The sequence below is a fragment of the Oryctolagus cuniculus genome, chromosome 10 (assembly GCF_964237555.1).
Source record: "Oryctolagus cuniculus chromosome 10, mOryCun1.1, whole genome shotgun sequence".
In the NCBI taxonomy this organism is placed as follows: domain Eukaryota; kingdom Metazoa; phylum Chordata; class Mammalia; order Lagomorpha; family Leporidae; genus Oryctolagus; species Oryctolagus cuniculus.
In genome coordinates, this window is record NC_091441.1 from 107,376,404 (window position 1) to 107,395,038 (window position 18,635).

At 48.6% G+C, this 18,635-nt stretch overlaps 1 protein-coding gene and 1 long non-coding RNA gene across 7 annotated transcripts in view; one reads left to right on the forward strand and one right to left on the reverse strand.

Annotated features, from left to right (window-relative positions):
- Positions 1 to 18,587, forward strand: part of LOC138844123 (uncharacterized) — a 92,240-nt gene extending 73,653 nt beyond the window's left edge. For all 4 annotated transcript variants that reach the window (XR_011379591.1, XR_011379590.1, XR_011379589.1 and 1 more), the window contains 2 exons: positions 12,270 to 12,356; positions 14,868 to 18,587. This is a non-coding gene — a long non-coding RNA (uncharacterized lncRNA). The remainder of the gene's footprint in view (positions 1 to 12,269; positions 12,357 to 14,867) is intronic.
- Positions 1 to 18,635, reverse strand: part of MYRIP (myosin VIIA and Rab interacting protein) — a 318,908-nt gene that overhangs the window by 6,321 nt on the left and 293,952 nt on the right. For all 3 annotated transcript variants that reach the window (XM_070051000.1, XM_008260267.4, XM_070050999.1), the window contains 2 exons: positions 10,905 to 11,099; positions 3,441 to 3,602 (listed from right to left, as the gene is read on the reverse strand). In XM_070051000.1, coding sequence (XP_069907101.1) covers positions 3,441 to 3,602; positions 10,905 to 11,099 — 357 coding nt within the window. The remainder of the gene's footprint in view (positions 1 to 3,440; positions 3,603 to 10,904; positions 11,100 to 18,635) is intronic.

An 18,635-nucleotide genomic window follows, 5' to 3' on the forward strand; every position in this document is an offset into this window, starting at 1 on the left:
TTGCTACACCGTCAGAGTCTCACAGAGGGGTACACTGGCCGAGACAGGAAGAGGCAGGCAGAGTTGGGGCATGCGTCAGTCTTCCTGCTGACAGGGCACAGCCTGAGGGCTGCTGGGAAATCAAGGAGGTAACCCGAAGCCAGGCCTGCAGCCCCCATGCGTGTGCCCCATCCCTGAGACTCCATTCAGAAGACAGATCCTTATTCTGTTGTCATTTACTGCAGACATCTCTGGACAAAATTGACTGGGGTAGGTGCTTTAGGAAGTGCACAGAGAAGGGCTGAACGATAAGTGATACGGGGAGACTCTTCCCCTGCCCAGCCCTGGTCAGACGAGGAGGAGGAGGAAGGAGGGCAGTGAAGTCCAGCCCTTGGCAGCTGGGGAAAGGAAACAACTTGAGCTGCCCTGCAGGAGCCCGTGAGCTGCCCTGCCGCCCTTCTGACTTCTCCAAGTTCACAGTAAGGGGTGAATTCCTTTGGTTTATAGACCAGTAAATTGCACAAGCATCTGAGGAAGCGTGCAGGCTCAGCTTTGATCAGTCATTGGCACTGGGGAAGACTAGAGACAAGGTCAGCGGGGAAGCCAGCTGCCGACCTCCTGATCGGCTGACTCTCAGCTTCTGGAACGAGGAGGAGTTAATGGTCCAAGCTGTAGTTCCCTAGCACAATGTTCAATGAAAGAAGACAACTAGGAAGAGGTGATTTTGCTATATGGTGTTGTCTTTATGTGCAGTTATGTCCTACTTCCTTCCTAGCACTGTGTGCCCAATAATGACGCGTACACTTGATGGAAGGGCATGACCAGTTCTGCTCTGTTTCCCAGGAGCCACCACTAACAGCTGAGTGTAGGACTCCACCTCCACCACGCAGAAGGACAGCTTTTCCTGGTACCAAGAGTTAGGAGACCTCCCCCAGGAGTGCTCACAGAGAACCTTGCACATCACAGCACCCTAAGCATAGTCCCCAGGAGTGCTCTTAGGTCCCAAAGGAAAACTCCAAGTCGGTAGAATCCTTAGAACATCATCTAATCTGAGAACACAGTTTAGCGTTTCTGTCCTCAGGGGGACTCTGTTACCAGTCTGCAAAAACCCCCTCTCTGAGACCCGTGGGGGCTGGAGACAGGCCACAGGGAGCTGGTGGCTTTGTTCTCTGGCAGCAACGGGCAGCGTGAGGAGAGTCCCACACTCCCAGAGGTACCAGCACTGGGCGATCTGCAATGCTGAAGGCAGAGCCAACAACCTCCTGTGCACGCATGCCAACACACATCTCAGGGACCCATGCAGCATGACACCATTAGTGACACAGGACGTGAGGTAGGACTTGCAATGCAGTCTTGACTCCACCACTTTCTAGCTGTGTGAGGCTGGAGCCTCGGGTTCCCCAGAAATATAAAGGGAAAGACCAACTAGTCACCACCTACAGTTGCTACCACTATAGATACAAGAATGGGCTCAAGCGTTGAGCACAATTCCTGGCACAAAGTAAGGTTTGCTGAACATGGAGGACTACTATAACATCGCTATAATATTTAAACTGGAAAATCAATAGGCTCATTTAAATACATGGAAAATGGAATTTGGGACTAAAAACTTAGCAGAAGTAGTTACACAATTAAATCTCAGATACCCATAAAAATATTACACTCTGCCCAATCATTTCAGAATTCTTTTGCCACACAATGTACCAGAAAACAAATGATTGCATTCTTCTTTATGTGATAACTTCGACAATAAGTTCCTCATATCTTGGGTGACATTTATACAAAGTATTTGTTTTTCAGAAAGTTGCTATACATCCCTCTTTGCTGAGAATAAACAGTCCATGGGACCATCTGTCTGGGAACTGGGAATGGTTGTGTCACCCTTAACCCCACTAGAGTAGAAAAGAGGCACTTGCTCATTCTCAAGAGGAGTTAGTGATACTAATGGTTGCTGGGATTTTTTTTTTTTATAATTTAAAATAAAAATCATTGTCTAAACATAATGATCACCTAAGAGGTGATTTCTAGTGGCCACAGTTTTCCCTGGGATGCAGTACTGAGATTGAGGGTCTGTACCTAAATCAGTTAACCAGGGGTCTATACTGAACTGATTCTGTAAAGATGGGTGTTTCTCAGACCTGAGTAGCACAGGGGCCCTTTGAAAGAAATGGTCCAGGATTTCTGAGAGTAAGTCTGCAGGCCCACTTTGCAAATTAGTTATTATTCTGACCATACAATCAAAGGCCAGGTGGACATCCATGACAACCTCACAGGCATTTTCACCAAGTTATACAGACCGTGGAGATCAATTCTGAAATAGCCGTATCAAAATTCTGCCTTGGGCCAGCACTGTGATGTAGTGGGTAAAGCTGCTGCCTGCATCCCATATGGGCACCGGTTCGTCCAGTGCAGCTCTCTGCTATGGCCTGGGAAAGCAGTAGAAGATGGCCCAAGTCCTTGGACCCCTGCACCCGTGTGAGAAACCTGGAAGAAGCTCCTGGCTCCTGGCTTCAGATCAGCGCAGCTCCAGCCGTTGTGGCCAATTGGGATATGAACCATCAGATGGAAGACTTCTCTCTCTGCCTGCCTCTCCTCCTCTCTCTGTATAACTCTTCCAAATAAATAAATAAATGTTTTTCTTAAAAAAAAAAAATCTTGCCTGCCCCTCATGTGAAATATTGGTCTGAGAAATCTGTGCTTCCACCTGAAATCCTTTATTCCTCCCATTTTTTTGCATGCCAAATCTGTGTCAGGTGCTGTTTTAGTCACTGGAGTCACTGTGTTAAGCTGCATAGCTTTTAGCCCTTATGATAATTTTAGTCTAACAGGTAATTATCAGCATGCAAAGGATCAGGGAAGGGTGGTCTTGAGGTATACCAGAACCTACACGGAGAGCATTAAGCCAGTGTAAGGTTTTCAAGGGCAGTCCAACACACTGTCGAGGCTCTAATTAGGGAGGGAAGACTATACTTTTTTTTTGACAGGCAGAGTGGACAGTGAGAGAGACAGAGAGAAAGGTCTTCCTTTGCCGTTGGTTCACCCTCCAATGGCCGCCGCGGCCGGTGCACCGCGCTGATCCGATGGCAGGAGCCAGGAGCCAGGTGCTTTTCCTGGTCTCCCCTGGGGTGCAGGGCCCAAGCACCTGGGCCATCCTCCACTGCACTCCCTGGCCACAGCAGAGGGCTGGCCTGGAAGAGGGGCAACCGGGACAGAATCCGGCGCCCCAACCGGGACTAGAACCCGGTGTGCCGGCACCACAAGGCGGAGGATTAGCCTAGTGAGCCGCGGCGCCGGCAAAGACTATACTTTCAAACTGTGATTTAGTGGAGTCTTCCACCTAGAAGGACCATACTCAGGCAACCTCACTGGAGATGACAGTGAGTTTGAAATGATTCTTGTGGAGGAGGAGGCTCCCTCTGTTGCGCTGCAGGTCCCCTGCAGGGTTAGAGCAGAGTTCTCACCTGGAGCTCAGCATGGTGCACCTGGGCTGCAGCTGTGGCCACCTGGTCCTCCAGCTCCGCCAGTTCCGTCTCATCAGTGCCACTGTGGATGCTACGCGCGGCGTCTTCCAGCTCACTCAGCTGGCCCTCCAGCCCGTACACAGTGCCTGCTGCCAGGTAGACCTGCAGAGAGAACACAGCCCTGAGGCTGAGCTCTGGGGGCCCTTCGGAGAGAGCCCAGTGATTCGGGAGAATAAGAGAACTGGGCTGAATCTCTAGGGGAAAGATGGGAACCCCCACTTAGAAACATTCTTCTCACTTAAATAGCAGCATGAGGTCTTGCCACCCATCTGTCAGCCACACTCAACTTTCCTGCAATAGAAAGCAATTTTAATAAACCACTTTGGATAAAACAGTACAAAACACACAGTATTGGCTGTGCGTTGACCTGTGGTGTGTAAGAACTAAAGAAAAAACAAAGACAAAAACTCACAATGGGTTTTTTACCCTTGCAAAACTTTTGGATGGCATTCAGGAATTGAGAAAAACTCAGAAAACATCAAAGAGGTGAGATTAACTTAAAATAATTAAAACTTTTGAACAAGTTAATTACTTCCTTGTGTGCTAGAGATAGGTTAAACGAATTAAAATGAACAGGAAATTTGCATTAGGAAAATACATTATTTCTTAAAACAGAGTATGCTGTTGGAGCCGGCACTGTGGCATAGCAGGTAAAGCCACCGCCTGCTGTGCCAGCATCGCACGTGAGCACTGGTTTGTGTCCCAACTGTTCCACTTCCAATCCAGCTCCCGGCTAATGGCCTGGGAAAAGCAACAGAGGATGGCCCAAATAGTTGGGCTCCTGCTATCCACATGGGAAACCTGGAAGAAGCTTGTGGCGCCAGGCTTTGGGCTAGCCTGGTGCTGGCCATTGTTGCATCTGGAGAGTAAACCAGCAAATGGAAGATGTGTGTCTCTATGTAGCTCTGACTCAATTTTTTTTTCAGAGTTTCAGTTGAGAGAAGCCTGTCAAATTTACCTGTCAATTAGGACAATTTTTTTTTTGAGAGATACTGGAACTTAGCAAAACAGGTAAGACGATTCATGTGAGATAAGGGAAAACAAGTGTTTTGACTTAATAAGTTTATAAGGAGGTTCTCTTAAAAGTGAGCAAACAGAAAGTAAAATCAGGAGGATAATTCAGACTGAGGGATGCTGGCCAGAGTGAATGGGACAGATGTTTCCTCAGCCTGTTCAACACTGTGATAAGACCACCCACCACATGAGCAGAGAGACCTGGATTGAGTTCCAGACTCCAGCTTCAGCCTTGGCCTGGCTGCAGACAATGTGGGCATTTGGGAATGAACCAGAGGGTGGCCACGCGATCTATTGCTCTCCATCTTTGTGATAAATAAACATAAATGTTCTGATATATGTATATACACAGATAGCAGAACTGGGGACAAGCCAGGAGTTTCTGCACACAGGTTGTGGGCACTTTCTGCACTGAGAACCCGGAGATGCTCCTACTTATCAATTCCTTGGCATGATCCACTCTTCCGCATTAAAAACCGCCAGTTTAATAAAACATTTTTAAGTGGGGCAAAGGCAGGGGCAGGTTTGATGAAAGCATATTTGTGCACCAGCACCAGGCGTGATTAGCTGAGTTGTGCAAGCTTCCAGCAGTGACCTGGGGGCAATGTTTCAGCTGGCTTTTGTTTTACATTTCTTTGTCATATGCTGACTGTGAGAGACCTGTTCCTAAAAAACCTTCCCAATTTACTCTTTGTTTTCAAAAGAAGAAATGGTTACTTATGGTTTCTCATAAGAAAAATACAATGACTATCTCAAAGGTATTTGAATGGAGAAATTCCTGAAAAAAAAAGTTATCTCTTAAAAATTTTGAAGCTGAGATGCAATGACTTTGAACAGCCCTTGTCTTGATTTTTGAGGAACATTTTTGTTTTGAAATAAAACTACTTAGTATAGAGTTGGTCTTCTGTGTATCAAGTTAATCAAAAATAGATCTTAGTGGAGAATGGGACTAGGAATGGGAGGAGGAGGGGTGGGGGAGGGCGGGTATGGTGGGAAGAATCACAATATTCCTAAAGTTGTACTTACAAAATGCAGGCAGTCTGTATTCCTTAAATAAAAGGTTTCTTTGGGGGAAAAGTAAATAAAATAATAAATAAAAAGGAAAATTTTGAAGTTGATAAATGTCCCTTCAGAGCAGAAGAAACACTGAGGGGAAGAAAGTGTGGGTAAGAGGGAAGGTGGGAGAGGGACAGCGAGAGGAGAAAGCCAGGACAGTTTGCAGTTTATTACGCTTTGCTTACACTTTTCCCTATATACTTAAAACAAAAGGTCAATTTATTTTAATAACACAGTTTGGAATATGAACTCAGCTTATATAGTTTATATAAACTCAGGGTTCATACAGCATAACAAACTTTGGAATTAATACGGGACTTAAATGACTAAGTCAAGTGTGGTGGCAATGGTTAAATGCACTTGACTCAGCTCTTTGAACCTTCAGTCTACCAGAACCATACAAAACGTGGTCTCATGAACCCTGGTTCTGTGTCGACGTAACTGCTGCTTGTATCTTCAGCCTGGTCCTCTGCTAATGTTTCTGCTTTTTCTGCCGAGACAAAGCAGTATGACATCGCTCCAAGCCCTCGGGAAGGCCAAACTGTTCGTCTTTCACTTCGAGTTCTCCAAAGTCTGCTTTCCTGGCACCAGGGGGAAGGCGAGAATCAGAGGCTCGGCACTGACACCAGCTGAACAGGGGCTTAGGGCCAAAGTGATGGTGCCTAAGGACCAGAGGAGGAGGGTGGTGCTGATGGCATCATGGATTTACTGAGCCCGTGACTGAGCTAATGTTTTGATGTGTCAGATGCTCATGGAAACCAGAGTGTCGGTATCACGCTAACGACTATGTGAAGGGTGACAGCCTTTTATGTCCTAGGAAGCATTGGTGACTTTCCCAGATCGGGCAGCTGGGAAGTGGTGGAAGCTGGAAGTGAGCTCAACAGGGCTGACAGCAGGTCCTTGGCTTCATCCTCCCTGTCCTCTGAGGCTATGACACAGCTGTGGTTTGGATACAGGTTCATGTCCGGGCAGCGTGGTCTTCAGTGTGGTGTTGAGCTGGTGGAATCCTTGAGAGGTGGGGTCCAGTGGAACATAATTAGGTCTTGAGGTTCCACTCTCATGAGTGGATCAGTGCTGGTCTTGGGACTCACAGGAGTGGATTAGATCCCACTAGAGTGAGTTCTTAGAAAAGACTGAGCCTGGTCCCCTGCTCCGCTCCACTCTGCTCCTGCTCACGTACAGGTCCTCTCTGCATGCAGCCAGCTCCCTTTCTGCTTCTCTGCTGTGCTGCGATCCAGACAGGGAGGTCTCACCAGAACACGGGCACCATGCTGTCTGGATCTTCCAGCTGCCATACATCTTGAGCCAAAGAAACTTCTCTTTCTAAAGTACCCAACCTTCGGTATTTTGTTACAGCGATACAAAATGGATTAAGACAGATGTTCAGTCTTCGTTGGAATACTTTGGCATTTTATGTTCCATTTTTTAACATTAAAGGTACTAGAATTATCATGGTGATAGATGGATATGATATTTGCTCTGTTGCTAGCTTAAGTAACAGAACTTAACACACTCTATGATGACAATGCGTTTCTCGCTTTATCAAAAATAGCCCATTTATAAAACAAATCAGCCAGATTTGCCTGGTTAGTTGAGGCTCACTTTTGGTGGGAACTATGAGGGCCATATATGAGTCCTTTGCAAGTGCCTGTCACTGGCTTCAGCCCCGCCAAGCTTTTCTCAGAGTGGTTCAAGAGATGAGGTGTTTTTATTAAGGAAAGACTTGGAGGTCAAACTCCCTAGTAAAAAGAGCATAATGGAGCTGACATTACTGCAGGAATCCTCAGTGCGCATAATGTGCTAACAGAGAAAGAATATGCACTTGGCCCAGCTTGAATTGACCCTAGCACATCTCCTTGGACTTGGCTTCCTCAAAATATATTTCTGGGGACTAAGATAAGACAGTAACAGGTAGTGTTTCTCTGAGGGCAGAGAACCACTGAGGAGCCCTCACTACCTCCATGGGCCCTGTGGTGCCACATCTTCTCCACGGTGGTGGGGGTTGTGCAAGAGCCTCAAGAGGGAGGACCAGCATCCTCTGCTCAGTCCCAGACCGAGAGAGACAGACCTGGGCTCCCTGTAGGGCAGTCCGACTGTGCCTGCTACCGCTGGTTGAGTCCTACATGGGCCATACCAGACAGAACCAGTGGGGAATGCCTCTGTGATCAGGGATTATGGGTTATCCCAGCTGCCTCCGGCATTCAGCCACGATGAAAATGAGGTATGTCCTCAGATTGGGGCAGCAAAGGAGAGAGCGCGGACTCAGCCTTCCCACTCACAACCCTGCAAAAATCCTCGAGGAGGCTCTCCCCACCGTTCTCACGGCAGGCTAGTGCTCTGTTCGCCCTGTGAATCCACCATGAACCCTTCTCTGGCCTGCTCTGTCCCCTGCGAGGGCGCCCTGGCTGGCTGGGAGGAGTACTTCTTTGCCTGTTCTCTACCTGCGTGGGCACCCGGTGCTGGCTGCAGCCCTGCTCGTGCTGAGAGCTCTGAGTATAGGTCCTCTTTCGGGATTCCAGTCCTTCCTGGCTCTGGTCACACTGCCCAGCCCTGGTAATAACCGCCTCCCGTTGCTTCTCTCTGGCCTCCCTTAACCTGACCAACAGTCCCTTCATGAACCTCTCCTTTCCCAGCCCAGCTCCAGCAGGTACAACAGAACTCTTCTCAGCAAGAGTGCACAACACCCAGAGACACAGCTACTCAGCTGGAGGAATTGAGTCCCATTGTGTTTGGCTGGGACCAGTGCAAGGTGGTCCCTGCTTCCTGCCTTGAGGGGAGAGCAGAGCCGATTTCATAGAGCTAACACCAGACCACAGATGAATGGTGCCCGAATTGCCAGACTAAGAGAATTCAAAAATCCCCATGCCCCCTCCCCAGTGAAGAGAGTCAACATGAGAGTTTATGGAAACAGGCAATTGCATAAACAAATATGCTATCTCTGTTGCACCTGATGTAGCTCTGAAACCTTCAGAAGCCCTTTTAAAGGTGAACAGTCTCAAGCAATGCTTCTCTTCCCTTTCAGAGACCTGGTTTACGGTAGCCAATGGTTAGCAGGTGCACGTCGGGCTGCCATTTCTATTTCTAACCGTCCCTGCTTCCCCAGCACAAAGGCCAATGGCAGCCAAGGACTGAAGGAGCACTCTTTTCAACACAGATGACAAAGCCATGATTTAATTAAGGCAGCTGCGCCCAGAGGCCGGTTTAAAAACCTGGCCTTCTCCCGCTGCTCGACTGAATTCCGTCCTGAAAGAGCACAGCGCCATGACGTGCCCACAGCTCTGTGATCTGGCAAATTAAAGGCATGAAGAAGAGAGTCATCCAAACCCCTGGAATTCAAAAGAACTTAGGGGGAGCTGCTTCTGCTGTGAAATCTGAAAAGCCAGAGGAGGACCAGGGTGGGGAAGGATTTAACCCTTTGTGAGCAGGAGAGGTGCTAGACAGGGAAGTAGTCAACTCTAAACCCCACCTTTCAGCCTTGTGTTCCTATGGGGGCTTCTGACATCTTGAATCAGGGAGTAAGTGGGTGTGTTTGAAATTCAGAGTGTTAATGAAGCCAAGGAAAAAAAAAACTAACATGCAATGACAGGACCTTACAGAATGAAAAGTCACACTAGGTCATTGCATTTCCTCCAAGGAACATGTGAAAAATGCAAAGCACAATGTCTTAAGTATGCCATGAGAATTGACAACTGCTATTTAAATTTGGATAATCCACACATGTTTTTTTTTTTTTTTTAATGCTGTGCTTTATAAAAAATGCATTCCTTTCATGGTGGACCATTTCTCTGACTTTGTCAGTTCTGTGTGTCCAGGACACTGGCACAGAAAGAACTGTGTACAGATTCATTCTTCAATATATGTCAACAGGACGGTGTTAGGACTTGGATAATGACATGACTGCCACAATCCAAGAAAAATATCTAACATATTTGAGTATTTACTTTGTGACAACCATTGTGCTAAATATATTATTTCCAAAGAAGAGATGTAAATTTAAATATGCTTGATATTAGGTCTTTTCCTCCTGATCAGCCAGGTCCACCAGCCCTGGTCTCCTCCTCGGTGGAGAGGGTGGGAGAAAGGTTAGAATAGAGTGGAGGATTGATGGCAGAGTCTAGGGTCTAAATGTGGCCAGGAGTTAATGCAGGAGGGCCTTATGAGTTCCCAGAGTCCTTGGACAATTCTGGGGTGGGGTGTGGAGGCCCCAGGAGGAAGGCAGTGGGCTTCCTGTTGCCAGTGACACATGGAAGCCTGAGTATTTCATTGGAAACAGACAAAAAATGGATGACTGTGCTGGGATCTTGAGTGAGGGAAGCAGGGCAGGCCAGTTACAGGAGCCTAAGTTCTTTGGGCAACTACCTCATTCTCTGTGGTGGTATTGGCCATGTTCTGCCTGGACCCCCTTGGATCTCATAATTTCGACATACTCCTACTGACAAGGACGCAGAGCTTGGCCAAACTTTAGTCAGGCTCTGAACCTTCTAGCACTTCCTTGGAACATCCAATTTTAGCACAGACCCTGCCCGGTTGGTTTAGCCAGAACCGCCACCCCCCACATCTGATCAGGTTCCTCACTCCCCACCTTCCCCGACACGTCGTCCCATTCCCCTGGCCTGTCTTCAGCGAGAGTCCTCCTCACCCCACGTTTCTCCAGACTAAGTTTCCATCCAGACTCCCACCCTGCTCCTTGGTCCTACATTCTCCTTGCCTGTGCAGAATGTTCAGTTCAGCCCAGTCTCTCCCTCTGCAGACCCCGTTGCAGTGGTCCCTATACCCATCACAGTGGTTCTGAAGAAACCCCTCCTTACTGTGGCTGTAACAACTATCACTGAATAATGTTCTTCTCTAACACCCTCCCTGCTCCCCCAACCTGCAAGCTTTAACGCGCCTTAGTTCCCAATGGCACAGGTCCGTGCACAGGACTGCCTTGGAGCTCCGTGAGATATCTGGCTGCCGCAGAGTCTGAAGCACCCACTGGCTGCAGGCAGGGGCTTTACCTAGGGTCAGGCCAACTCTGAGCTGCACCTTACGCTGCAGAGCTCTCTGCAGACCTGGCTACTCTTTGATGCGCCTCCTCTCTTTATTCTCACCATTCCTTTACCAGCCTCTCCTGGGAGCCCTTCCCTAATCAGTCATTGTGTGTGCATCCTCACTGTGTGGGTCTGTTCGCTTCTGGGGAACCCGCCCCGAGACCCTTCCTGAGAATGTACTTGCCAGGGTGGTACGGTAGCGGAGTGTGTGTGTGTGTGTGTGTGTGCACCTGCACTCACTGTGATGAGCTTCAGCTTCAACAGCTTCTGCCTTGCACACGGTCACTGAGACAGGGTAACTCACATTCTCTTCCAGGGAAGTCAGCTGCTCATCCAGTCGCACTTGGTCTGTCCCGAGAGGAAACGTGCCCTTCTCTCTGTCAGGAGGGGCGGGTGGGGACTCCCAGGGCCCTGCAGACTCTGCTATGAGCTCCTCTGTGGCGTTGATGACTTTGAGGACTTCTGTGGAGATGTTGCAGAGAGAAACAGCAGAATACTTCTGTTTGGTCCAATGACAGAAGGGGACAGAAGACAAGAATAGCACATTAACAATGACGTGGGAAGTCTACATCGTCATGAGATTGATTCTGTAATAACACACACAAGTATCAATGTGCTGAAATAATGAGAAGATAAACTCCACACAGCCTACAGAGCTCAGCGGAGGCTGGATTGGGCTGGGCCTAGCTCCTCTGACTGGAAGGGAATGATTTTAGATGCTTAGGGAGGAGGGAAGGAAGAAGAGGTCATGTGTCCACCACCAATCGTTTAATACCCACTACCTTGTTCACTGGACAGTCTACTTCCTTGGTGTAACTACAGTCATAGCTTCTGTCAAACCACATCCACAAGTGGCCCAGAGGGTGGCGCTCTCGAGCAGGAATTGGATCAGCTGATCTCTAGCTCTAGTTACGGGAACCTGGCCAAGTTACTTCCTGTTTCTGGCGCTCAGTTTAGTTACCTGTGCAGGGAGAGTACTGGACCCAGGGTCCCAGGCAATGTCTCGCTAATCTCAAGCCCTTTCTCCCTTGCTTTCCTCCACCACGAAGGTGAGCACAAATATGCTGTTTTCCAGCCTCCCTTGCAGCTATGGGCAGTCATGTGACATGGTTCTAACCAGTGAGCCTGAAGCAAAAGCCTCTGGAGCTTCCGGAAAAGCTTTTGGTTTCCTAATCAGAACAGATCTGATGCCCACCTCCCACTCCCATCCTCCCACATACTTGTTCGCTCCCTGAATCTGCAGCTTGCAAGCCAACAAGGGTGAGGGCAGGCACCAAACAGCCAAGTAAGACAGAGCACAAAGACTCAAAGAGCCTGGGTCCAGAGAGCAGGGGGTTAGGGGAGCTATCAGAGGTCACTGCTTGCTTCTGGACCTCTTGGTGCATAATGCAAACCACCTATTGAAGCCACTTGGCCAGGGTCTCTGCTATTTGTGGCTGAACGTGTTCCTAACTGACACGGGTCTCTTCCACCTTTTATATTCATGGCTCAAAACTACAGTCAATCCAGGTCTAGGCCAAGAGCATCAAGAGAGCAGAGGCAGTTTAACAAGAAAGAATTGTCACATCGTTAAGTTCATCTGAACTCACAGCACCAGGCAGTAGTTGGAGATGAATGCTGTTTGGTATTCAGGGTTTCTTCTAGAAATAATTATTTTATCCTATCACAGGGGTCACAAATTCCAAGTCAAATATGATCCAGAGACCTGTTCGGCCAGTCAGATGTTTCAACAGTATCTGGAACTTGAATGCCTTTGGTAAGACATGTCTACTCAGTTTATCTGTCATCACCAAAATGGTCATAACTACTGCTTGGTTTTATTTGTTCCCCTAGTTGTAGTCCACTCAGGTTTCATCTCACTAGAGGAGGTTTTCCATAACCTCTCCACTTCTCTAGAGAGAATATCAAAGGAGCTAAGTGATGAGGGGCCAGCTGAGTCCATAGTCTAGAAGCTTCCATGCTCAGGCACACGGTCTCATGCCTGTGAACTCATCTTAGGGCTGGAACCCACGTGCCCAGAGGGCTCCCCTCTAGCTTGTCTGTTCCACAACCACTGCCTGATTCATCCAAGACTCACGTTCCTTCTGATTTAAGGGACTCTGCTACCCCCAACATTGGGTCTCAGTGTTATGGGAATGGGACGAGCAAAGGCAATACAGACCCACCAGAACATGCGCCATGTTCAGGAGACCAGCCAGGGTCAACGCTTTACCTAAAACCCACAGAGCTGTCACCCTCACTGTCTGTAACTTGTGGCAGCGTCTGCAGCAGAATTGGACTCAAAATGATTTTGGCATGAACCAGCCGCACTGTTTGCTGAAGTCCGTTTTAGAGAAGTCAACAGGGTATGTAAGAAAGATTTGTGGGCCGGCGCTGTGGCATAGTGGGTAAAGCTGCTGCCTGCAGTGCCAGCATCTCATATGGGCACCGGTTCGAGTCCCAGCTGCTCCACTTCCGATCCAGCTCTCTGCTATGGCCTGGGAAAGCAGTGGAAGATGGCCCAAGTCCGTGGGCCCCTGCATCTGCGTGGGAGACCCAGAAGAAGCTCCTGGCTCTTGGCTTTGGATCGGCACAGCTCAGGCTGTTGTGGCTATTTGGGGAGTGAACCAGCGGATGGAAATTTTCTCTCTCTCTCTCTCTCTCTCTCTCTCTCTCTCTCTTTCTCCCTCCCTCCCTCTTTGTAACTCTGCCTTTCAAATACATAAACCTTTAAAATAATTTGTTACCCTCCTCTTAGTATATAAAATATGTATTTAGAAAATTGCCACCTATTTAGCAGATAAAAAGAAAAACATATGATTAAGGGGTTCAAAGAAAAAAACATTGAAACTACAGCATGATGGACGGGAAAGTGTGGAAACTGACACAAATTTCTCAAATATTTCGGGGTCATGAATGGGCCAGTGTCATTCATGAGCAGGAAGTAAGGGACACTTTAAACAGAAGAAGTGAGCCGTATCCCAACTCCAGCTGAAGACAGCATCAAAGGGCTGGCAGTCCCCCTTCCATTCTACACACAGCCTTGTCTACCCACTGGTGGCAGGGGCAAGCTGGAAGCCAAACACTGCCCAAAGCTATGTGTGTGTGTGGTGGTTCTGAGGGCGGTAGGAAGCCCTCTGTGAGACGGGTACTTCCCAGGTCTCTACAGTCCCCAGCAGTCACTCTACATATTCATTTGGGGCCTGTGGTGTGGAGGCTCTCGCTTCATGTTCAGGGGTAACTCAGTGAATGAGACAGATGAAGTCCCTGGCCTCCCGGGCTGACTTTCACTCTACCCAGCCACCTGACACACTGGCATACTGTGCAGGCATCAGCATTTGCCAAAGTCAGGAGGGAGGAGTCCCTAGCAGCTGGTCTGATGACTGCACCACAGCTTCAACTACAAATCTGTGGTCTGGTTAAAAACCCTGGAGCGCTGGGGCTGGCACTGCAGCATAGCAGATTAAACCACACACAGCCTACGGCACCCACATCCCGTAGGAGCACCCGTTCAAGTCCTGGCTGCTCCACTTCTAATCCAGCTTCCTGCTAATGCACCTGGGAAAGCAGCAGAGCATAGCTGAACTGCCTGTGTCCCTGCACCCAATTGGGAAACATGGAAGAAGCCCCTGGCTCCTGGCTTCAGATAAGCCCCACTTTGGCCAGTGCGGCCATTTGAGGAGTAAACCAGCGGGTGGAAGATCCATCTCTCTGTCTCTGTCTCTGCCCCGGCCCCACCACAGGTAACACTGCCTTTCAAATAAATAAATAAAGCAAACAAACAAAAACCTGGGACCCGTGCAGAAGGGATTTAGCTTCCAGCTGGGGGGGAAATAACTGGGAAAAAAATTATATATGAAAACTAGATTTTGTTCTCCAATGGGAAATGCAAACTGGGATCCACGAGACATTATCCAAAAACCTAGGAAAGAGCTGTTTGTGAATGGGGGGGGGGGGAGGATAGTCAGCGCACCTGTTGGAAATCAAGATAATTATGATTTAATTGGCTGGCCTCCCTGATCCTTCCAGCACTCACTGGCTTAGTCAGACATCAGGTTTCTTACAGTGTTAACACTGCTTGCTATGTAAATGTCTTGTTCCTTGCCCAGCCCAGAGTGAAGAGTAGAAAACACCTTCTCCAACTTTGTTTTTGCACAAAAGCTATCTTTAGCACTGGGTAGGGTTTTGTTCAGATGAAAAGCCGGTGGAGATTCAGAGGTGGCTGGCAGGGAGCCCCGGATGTGGGAGAAATGAAAAGCCAAAGGATCCTTTTTCCTTCTCATTGCAGGATTGAGCCGCACGGTGCAGAGCCGTTGGGAAGCTGAGGGGGAGCGCTCTGCTGTGGTCTCCAGCATCTCTCCAGGTACTGATCACAAGATACATCAAATGAGGGGTTTGTGGTAGCAGATAAAGCAGAGGTCAGAGTGCTGTCACAGAATTGCAAGTTTGGCTGCAAAGATACTTGGCGACAAGGGGCCCACGGATCATGGAAAGAAAATGGCCAGTAAACCTGTGTAACAAAACTGAATCATCTAGTGATCAAGGAAGTATGAATTAAACAACAAATTCATCAAGTACCAAATACATGGACAGTTCTCTTTAAGAATGCCAAGTCTGTGCCAATAGCCTTAGCTCAAGTAGGGCGCTGGGCACGAGGGGGCTTTACAAGGTTCATGGAGGGGCAGGTGCTGTGGCGTAGGCGACTAAGCCTCTGCCTGTGGTGCTGGCATGCCATATGGGCGCTAATTCTTGTCCTGATTGCTGCACTTCTGATCCAGCTCTCTGCTATGGTCTGGGAAGGCAGTGGAAGATGCACCTGTATGTGAGACCCAGAGGAAGCTCCTAGCTCTGGATCGGCTCAACTCCGGCCATTGTGGCCATTTGGGGAGTGAACCAGTAGACAGCATACCTCTTTCTCTGTCTCTCCCTCTCTGTCTGTAGCTCTGCTTCTCAAATACATTAAAAACTTCAGGGAGAAATGGAATGAAAGATTATGTGCATTTCCCACTGTTTGAAACCCTCTTGAAGCCCGAGTTGCTGATCTACCAAGGGATGGGCTTGCCCTGATGCATCCACACTTTGGGTCTCCCCTCTGAGAGCCCAAGGGTCACAGTGCCAGGGGGAACACGAAATCCCTAAGGTCAGCTCTACAACCACTGGCACTGGAACAAACAGTCCACTCCACCACTTGAGGTACAGAGGTGCTGAGAAGCCCCCGGTGGTCAAAGTCCCCAACAGACCAGTGTGCAGAGGGACAGGAAGGTCACCTGCTCGGGCACCTCTCAGCCACCATGCAGCTTTCTCCATCACTCATCAGCCAAGGGGTGACATGAGCATCAAACCTGATGAAGACCCGGCCCGACTCGTCCCTGACAATAGGGCTGAAACAGGCTTTTAAGAAAGCAGTTTACCACTCCAAGGTTGGGGCCCACCACAGAGGCTGTGTCACTGCACCCAAGAAAGAAGATGGCCAAGCCAGGATCTCTGTGGTCAATCTCTGGCCCCTCTCTGTCTGCTGATGGCAGGGTCAAGCAAACTTTGCTTTTTTGCGCCATGATCCACAGACTTGAGTCTTAGCCGCCTCTCTATCCTGCCCTCATGCCTACACAACATGTTGCTACCTACAAATTCTTACCCCGTTTAATCGTTACAATCTGTTTTTAAAAGACATACAGAATGCTGAGTGTTGCCAAGGAGCCTCTGAGCCTCCAGTACTGCAGAGAAGAGAACACCTTCATTTTCAACGTGCAATGGATCTGTCAATTAGCAATCCTTGCCAGTGCTCCAGAGATTTTCCTTGTATCATCATTCATATCAAGCTTTGTGTTAGATTAAGAAATGCCATTTGGTTTGAGTTGGGATAAATGCAAATGTTCCTTGCTAAAATATCTTCAGGATATTTTAGTAGTAGTAAGGGCCTGTTCTAATCATGAGATGCCTGGCTTAATAGAAAGTACCATGGGGACTGGTGCTGTGGCATAGTGGGTCAAGTCACCACCTGTAGCACCAGCATCCCATATGGGCACCAGTTCAAGTCCCAGCTTTTCCAAATCCCATACAGATCCCTGCTATGACCTGGGAAAGCAGTGGAAGATAGCCCAAGTGCTTGGGCCCCTCAACCTGCATTAGGAGACCTGGAAGAAACTCCTGACTGTGCATTGGCCCAGCTCTGGCTGTTGCCACCATTTTGGGAGTGAACCAGTGGAGGGAAGATCTCTCTCTGTCCCTCCAACTCTGCCTTTAAAATAAATAAATCTTTTTTTAAAAATATAGGACCACTGTGGAAGTAAACAGAGTAGATTCCTACCCCAGCTCTCGCCTTCAAGGGGTGTGTGTTTGTGTCTGCCTTTCTTGCTGGCCCAACACGGTCAGTGTGTGGCTGTGTGAGGAGCAGGGGCTGTGCCACAGGTCTTTGGTAGCCCTGTGGCTTCACACATGATAATTAATGGGGAACTAAGGGCTTTGAGGATGAAGGGGCACAGACAGGTGTCTGAGATTTTTCTAGCTGTAGCTCAAAGACTATTCACGAACCTGTATCTCAGCAAAAAAAAAAAAAAAAAAAGCAAACAAACAGGTAGACAGCAGTGCAATGGGGTTCCTGAGACATACAGAAGTAAGCAGTGTGCCTGGGGACCCACAGGACAGTCAAGAAGCAGAGAGGGGCTGTGGCCCTGGGAAAGCAGTTTTAGTGTCTTCCAAGGGTCTCCTGAAGGCATCCAGCCCAGGAGCACCACTTGTTTGAGTACAGGAAATGTTTTCATTTCTCTTGAAATTTCAAGAAAGCAAATGAAATTTTTGGTCTGAGAATGGGTTTATTTACAGCAACACTGATAAAATGCAATTTTGAAAAACATTTCTATGGAGAAAAGAGCTCATAAAGGCCAAAGGACCTGGGCCTGCTGAAGTCATCCATCAGCCCTGGTCTTGCTGATCTCCAGCCCGACCTTGAGAAGACCCATGGGCGAGCTGGGTCCCAGGGAGCCTGGGCAGCAGGTGCACGGGGAGGCCTGTTCTCCAGGGGCTGTGCCAGCTGCAGACAGTGGGCACCTACAGGAGGGCCATTCACAGATGCATGGCAAGACCCTCCCCGAGGACATTCTGAAATGAAGGAGGCGGGGTGATGGGGGGTGGCTGTGGACTTGTAGTTTTCTACTGGGGACCATGTTAACTGATCTCATTTGCACACAGGCCCACGAGCCTGGGAAACCTGGGTTATGTTCCCTGTATGATGTTGTGCAACCAATTTAATGCTCAGGGCCTGGGCTTTGAAATGGAAATGGCACTACCTAGCTCAAGAGGCTCTGAGGGGACTCTATCAGACAGCAAGGGGCAGGGGTTCACAGAGTCTGGGTCCAGAGCTGCAGCCTCAAGTTTCTCCAATTTGCTCTCCAGGCCAATGTCCCAGCTGGAGGTGGGCGTATTATTGGTGAAGGCCTGGTGGCTTTGATGCCTCTCATTATGGCCTGTGCTCTTCAGTCATCTTGCCATGCCTACTTGGTGTTTTGAAGATTGCTTTTGACCGTTCTTTACCAAAAAAATTAAACTTTGTTTCCCATCCCCTTCCTTTTTCCTTTTCCAACTAAAAATATTTCTTTTAAAAATCAACCACAATCTACAACTGTCTACCACCACAATTTCATAAAGGGATAACTCAACACTAAAAAGGGAATATATCATATGAGAATATGGATTGGGGGCTGGCACTGTGGTGTGGCAGGTAAAGCCACTGCCTGAGCGCCGGCATCCCCTATGGGCACTGATTTGAGTCCCGGCTGCTGCGTTTCTGATCCAGCTCCCTGCTAATGCACCTGGAAAAGCAGTGGAGGATGGCCCAAGTCCTTGGGCCCCCGCACCCACATGGGAGACCCACCTGGGTGAAGCTCCTGGCTTTGCCCTGGCCTAGCCCATTACAGTCATTTAGGGAGTGAACCAGTGGATAGAAGATCTCTTTGCATCCCCTTGTCTATAACTCAATAATAATAATAATAGAATATAGAATGTGCTAAGAAATGACAGTAAGTAACCTGGTACACACATGCACATACTGGGGGGGGGC